At 34.6% G+C, this 6,035-nt stretch overlaps 1 protein-coding gene across 1 annotated transcript; it reads left to right on the plus strand.

The window, feature by feature from the left end:
* The first annotated feature begins 432 nt into the window (after positions 1 to 432).
* Positions 433 to 3,646, plus strand: LOC124371839. Its single transcript, XM_046830198.1, has 2 exons — positions 433 to 2,565; positions 3,080 to 3,646. The coding sequence occupies exons 1-2, from the start codon at positions 1,917 to 1,919 to the stop codon at positions 3,439 to 3,441; spliced, it is 1,011 nt and encodes a 336-aa protein (XP_046686154.1). The 5' UTR covers positions 433 to 1,916; the 3' UTR covers positions 3,442 to 3,646.
* The last annotated feature ends 2,389 nt before the right edge of the window (positions 3,647 to 6,035 follow it).

Raw genomic sequence — 6,035 nt, forward strand, 5'->3', positions numbered from 1 at the left:
TACTTTTTTCATTTTGTTATACCTCCACAGTGGCAGACTTTGAGATGTGTCATTACAACTCTGAACTTTTGCAAGAAACTAAATCACAATGTTATACCAACAGTGCAATATTTTGAGTTGTGACACTTGTATTGCGAAAATAGTTCATAATTTATTATAAATATTCCACTGTTAGTACTATTACGATTTATTTTCTTGTTAAACTATCAGTAAACAATATACATTTTATTCATAAATGAATGCCACATACAGACAAAATGCCTTGTCTGTGTGTGCCATTCATTTATGAACTTTTTTAGGTTACACATTTTTTTCTAGTGAAGGCATCACAACAGCCAGTTTAAGTCTCAGGAATGAGCAATAGAACATCCCTGATTTTAAAATTAGCCAAACAAAAAGGCAATTCTACAGACTATAGGCCTACTCCTCATTCACATAATAGTGTCGTATGTGGTAATGAGTGGACAGTGATTAATGAAGAGGAAATTCCAAATACAACCCCAAATAATGAGGTTCAAGCCATATTTCAAACTACAAATGAACTTTTAACTGAACACATTGAAACCCAGCCAATCTCAACGATCCTACAAACCCGGGAAGCTGAACCTGAAGACAAAACTCAGGGTTATGTTGATGTCATTCCTAAAGAATGTACTTCTAAAGAAGTTCACAGTGAAGAAAATCATAAACCTTCGACATCAAAACAGTGTGTTAGTGAATTTTCACAAAATACCAACAAAAGCAGGGAATGTGTGCCTAAAAAACTTAATTTGCCAACGACATCAGCTCAGTCTAACCAAGAAAATGTTCGACCCAAACGAAAGTGTAAAACCGATAACGAAGCTACTGGAGATCTTTTTTCAGATGACCCTAACAGTGAAAATGATTATGACGTGGATGATTCTGACGAGGATCCAAATTACGAGCCAAAAAATGACCTTAATTTCCCTAAAAAACAAACAATATCCAACAAAATATTTAACATACCTAGAAGAAACAAAGTTGTTGTAAATACTAAAGAAAAGGAGCCTGAGATCTTTGAAGAAAATGATAATGTTTTTGAATTCTTGGAACAAAATAACACTGATCTCCAAAAGAAAAAAGGAAAGAAAAGGTCACTAAACAAAGACAACTGGTTGAAATGTAAAGCAAAAAAGCTGAGAAATTCTGGAGAGGAATATAAATCATCATCTAAGTCCAGAAAACTAATTGAGAAAAAGGAAATAAAACCACCATGCAATGATAGATGTAGAATCCAGTGTAAAACCAAAATAAACCCTGATGAACGTCAAACAATTTTCAAAAACTATTGGGCACTTGGTGACCTTTCCCGCCAAAGAGATTTCATAGCATCACATATTCAGAACATACAACCAACTTACCAGTACAAGAGAGAGGGAAATAAGAGAAAACCAAACCAAGCCTTTTATTTTGATGTTGCTGATAAGCGAGTTCGTGTATGCAAAGATTTTTTCAGAAACACCCTAGGGATCAATGACAGACCAATTAGAACCGTTATTGATAAGAAAGACGCCTCAAGTGGCTTTGTTGCTGGTGATCTGAGGGGTAAACATGATAAGCATCAAACTGATCAAGACAAGTTAATAAATGAAGGCATCAGGCGTCATATAGAATCTATTCCTAAAATTGAGAGCCACTATCTACGGGCAAACACAACCAGAGAATTCATAGAAGGTGGTAAAACAATTAGTGATTTACATCGTGATTATGTTGAACATTGTAAAAGCTTGCAAAAACCTCATGGAAATTATAAAAAGTATTACGATATATTCACCAAAGAGTATAATATTTCTTTTTTTGTTCCAAAAAAAGACCTTTGTGAGCTGTGCCATGCATATGAGACAGCTGAAGGTGAGAGAAAGACCAGTTTGCAAGAGGAATATGAAAAGCATATTATGGAAAAAGATCTATCTCGATTGAAAAAAAATTCTGACAAAGACTCAGTGAGTGTCAACACCATTGTTGCCTGTTATGACCTTCAAGCTGTATTACAGTGTCCAAAGGGGGAAGTGTCCCTAATGTATTATAAATCTAAATTAAATATGCTAAACCTGACTGTCTGTGAGCTGAAAAATGATGCCGTATTCTGCTATACTTGGCATGAAGGCGAAGGAGCCAGAGGCTCGTGCGAAATTGGAACATGCATTTACAAATACCTCAGTGAAAAAGTTAAAAATTGCGAAAACGATATTGAAATTATATTTTACTCTGATAATTGCAGCGGCCAACAGAAAAACAAGTATTTGTTTTCTATGTACTTATATGCAGTGGACAAACTGCCAATTAAGTCTATAACTCACAATTTCCTAATAAAAGGGCATAGTCAAAACGAGGGGGACAATGTACATGCAATGATTGAGAAGCAGATTAAGAAATGTCTGAAGTCTGGACCAATTTACCACCCGGCTCAATACATTTCATTGATCAAAACTGCAAAAAAAACTGGGAATCCGTATAAAGTCAATGAACTAAGTCATGAAGATTTCTTGGATTTTAAAGACCTATGGGCAAACATTGGATGTAACTCTACAGTTAATGTGTCAGGTAAGCTGCTTACTGTTATAATATAATTTAGACACTTTTATGAAACGAGAGTTATAAAATAATTCTAGTGATGAGCAGACCAATAAAGGGATTTCATCTATTATTTCACTGCAAAAACAATCTCAACCGGTTCAAACATAGTTTAAACCCTACTCAGCCTTTACCATGTGAAACCAATAATTTAACTTTAATACTTTTTACACAATTTTTAAGAATCTTTTAACTTACTATCTTCTTTTACGTTTTTAAACCATCTTTCCTTTTCATATTTAATCTGAAAAATGTATGTTAAAGAGTAGTTATTTATGGCACATAGATATGCAATCAAGATGGAAGAATTGCATTTTCTTACGTTTTAAATATTTTTTATAAACGCATATTTAACTACTTCGAACGGATTATTTTTAATTTCCTACACTTTGTTAACATACTAAAACTTTTAAATCCAACTTTTTATCCTATTCTATCTAAAAAGATAATAATTAAACATTTTACAGTTATCTTTTCATTTCAGGATGTACTGTTGCAATGAATGACATCAAAATAATTAAAGTTGAGAAAGATTCTCCCTTTAAAATCAAGTACAAGACAACTTATGATGACACAGTTGACTTTCAAGAAATTTTCATCCAGCAGATTGATATTGAAGAAAACGAGGATTTATTCGGAGACAACAAGAAGAGTCACACTAAGAAGAAAACCAGAAGTTCAAAGAAGAAACAACAGGTTTTTCCTGTGCATTGTTCAGATGTTGCTTTAAAAAAATTATACGAGCAAAGACTGGGAATTTCAGTTAACAAGAAAAAAGACTTACAATACTTACTTGAAAAACATGTTATTCCAAGTTGCTATGCACCATTTTATAACTCACTTTAAATTTTTGCAGTAACGTTTGTGTTTAGCAACAATGTTATGTTTGTGTTAATGATTTTTATTTCCATTAGAAAATACTTCTTTAAATATTAAAAAGTGCTGCATTAGTTACTTTATATAAGACCAAACTATTGGTAGTAACTAGTGGTAGTAAATGAATGTATTTTGTTATTAATATTTGAAAACACTATTTTTCTAAACATCTAAAATAGGTTCAATGATGTTTGGAGGTTTAGTTCTAAGTAACTAACTGAATTTTTTGTTTCAATTAAAGTTAACTGTCATTAAAAACCCGTTGACTTATTTTTGTGTCATTACCATCTTCAAAGTTAACCTTTTAATGAAAAGCGGTTTTACAGGAAAATTGACACAACTCAAATTAAATTAATAAATAATTAAAAAAATAATAAACACAAACTTCATGGTTTATATTAAGCTAATTTAAATGCCCTATATTTAACTGATATAAATAATAAAATGACTTTTGGATTAAAGGTTGCAGTTCTGTTAAACGAAAAACTAATTACAAAAAGCACAATTTTCAAATCGCTCTCCTGTAAAATTTACTTTTTTTGAGTTGTGTCACTTTTCTTCTGAATGAACGATATGTTATATTCGGTAATAAGAAGTATGGAGTTTATTATTAAAAATGTACATACGGAATTGATCAAAATTCAAGGGGCATTAGGTGAGGTATCGCAAGGTCATATTAGTTCAGTACTGATATCACCTTTTATATTAACGGAATTACTAACGGAATTGGTACGTAGGTTACCTGAAGGTTATTCACTTATAGCACCTATTGACATCAGCATGGTACATATATTCTATTCTACATGCAAAGGTTATGCAGTTGCATATAGTGACGGTATACAAATCATTTTTCAAGTTCCAATTCAGTCAGTAGACCGTCATTTTGTGTTGTACAAAATTTTAACATTTCCCGTTTACATGGAGACTATTGATAAGTATGTGAGCCTTGAGGGTGTGAGTGATTACTTGGCGGTGGCCAATGACCAACAGAGGTATGCAACGTTAACTGAGAGGGATTTGAAGAGCTGCACCAAAGAAAGGTTGGCAGTGTGTGATTTAGTCTTCCCTATCCGAGTACGGCGGGAGGAAAGCTGCGAAGCCTTGCTGTCCAGGAGAGGGGACTCATTGTGCCGAAAGTGTGTCAACGTCGTCTGCTGTCTGGACCTATACCAACGGAATTCCACCGAGTTCTTAATGGAGGGTTTTGGGTTTATTCAGTGCCAAGCGAGTTGCTTATTACATTAGACTGTGTTAATGAAGTAAGGAAAACGACAATCGCAATTTCTGGTGCTAATATTTTGCCAGGTACATCGAACTGTTATATATACTCTAGTAAGATACTATTGTTTCCTTATTACAGAGGTTCCATGTCATATGGGAACTTAACAGACAATTTATTGATACCGGAAGTGCCTTCATTATTGTCATCAAATGAGAAGCTAGTATTAGAACGTTATCATAATTCATCTGTTGTGAGTAATGATTTAGTGACACTAAATCAAATTATTAAAAATAGTTCAACAACGGGGGACAGCTTTGCAAACTTGAAAAAGGTACTACAGACAATTGGCCTTGAAATTGTGCGAGTAAAACATGGTGTAATGGACACTTTCGCCAGAATTCAGTCAGTGCTTGGACTAATTGCCTTAATACTGTTAATAGTGGGAGTTTGGCAGAGGCGACGTTTGCGTGCATTATTCTGTTTGCTAGTCAGATGTTGCAGGCCAGAGGAAAGCAACAGCCCTCCAGTAAGATTGACCAGACTAGGGGTGGACGAGCTGGATGAAGCAGTGGAGAAAGAGGAAGCAGTTCCGAGTTTGGAGCAGGAGATATAGCAGTCAGCAGCGACACAAGACATTGGTGACCAGGCTGAGTGTACAAACTGGAGAGGACAACATCGCAGCGCAGACAAGAGGAACGACGCAGTGTATCACAGTGTTAAATGTGATCTATGGCTTTATGCTAACTTGAGTGCACATAATGTTCATTATGATATTGTTAGTGTGTAAGTGTAGCGTTTTAAATCGCTGTAATTTTGTATTGGGGTAATGAACTTTTTAACAGGAGAAAAGTTGTAAGTAGCTGTAGTGGTACATACATTTATGAAAGTATTATGGGTTTAGTTTACGTTTGTAACCTTATAAATATTAGGCAGCAATATGATCGGCTTATTCTTTTGAATGATTTGCAAAGGAAGGTAGGTGGACGATTGACCTTGAAGGTTAGTAGACTGATCAATGTTGTGTTCTTGACATAAATTGGTAATTGAGATGTTCGGGATTTTGTGGTTAATGAGGAAGTCATCATAAAGGAAATTTGGATCTGGGTTAGTATGACCGCACGGTGTAATTGTATTGTTCTGTGGAATAAGCTTGGTAATTGTGGATCTTCCCTTGACCTTGGGTATACACATATAGCTTTGACCTTGAGTATATACTTAGGGTTCAAGTATTACGTAAGCACTATGGGGGGGCGGGGGGTCTTTGATTTGCTTATTTTGGATGACATGGGGGTAGGGGAGTCTAGATGATGATTACGTCATCGGTAGTTATTTTCTTTTTTAC

The sequence above is a fragment of the Homalodisca vitripennis genome, unplaced genomic scaffold (genome assembly GCF_021130785.1).
Source record: "Homalodisca vitripennis isolate AUS2020 unplaced genomic scaffold, UT_GWSS_2.1 ScUCBcl_2109;HRSCAF=6524, whole genome shotgun sequence".
NCBI lineage: Eukaryota > Metazoa > Arthropoda > Insecta > Hemiptera > Cicadellidae > Homalodisca > Homalodisca vitripennis.

Coding starts and splice junctions, on each gene's coding strand:
- LOC124371839 (XM_046830198.1), top strand. CDS start 1,917: ATGGAAAAAGATCTATCTCGATTGAAAAAAAATTCTGACAAAGACTCA. Junction 2,566..3,079: donor CTCTACAGTTAATGTGTCAG/GTAAGCTGCTTA, acceptor TTTTCATTTCAG/GATGTACTGTTGCAATGAAT.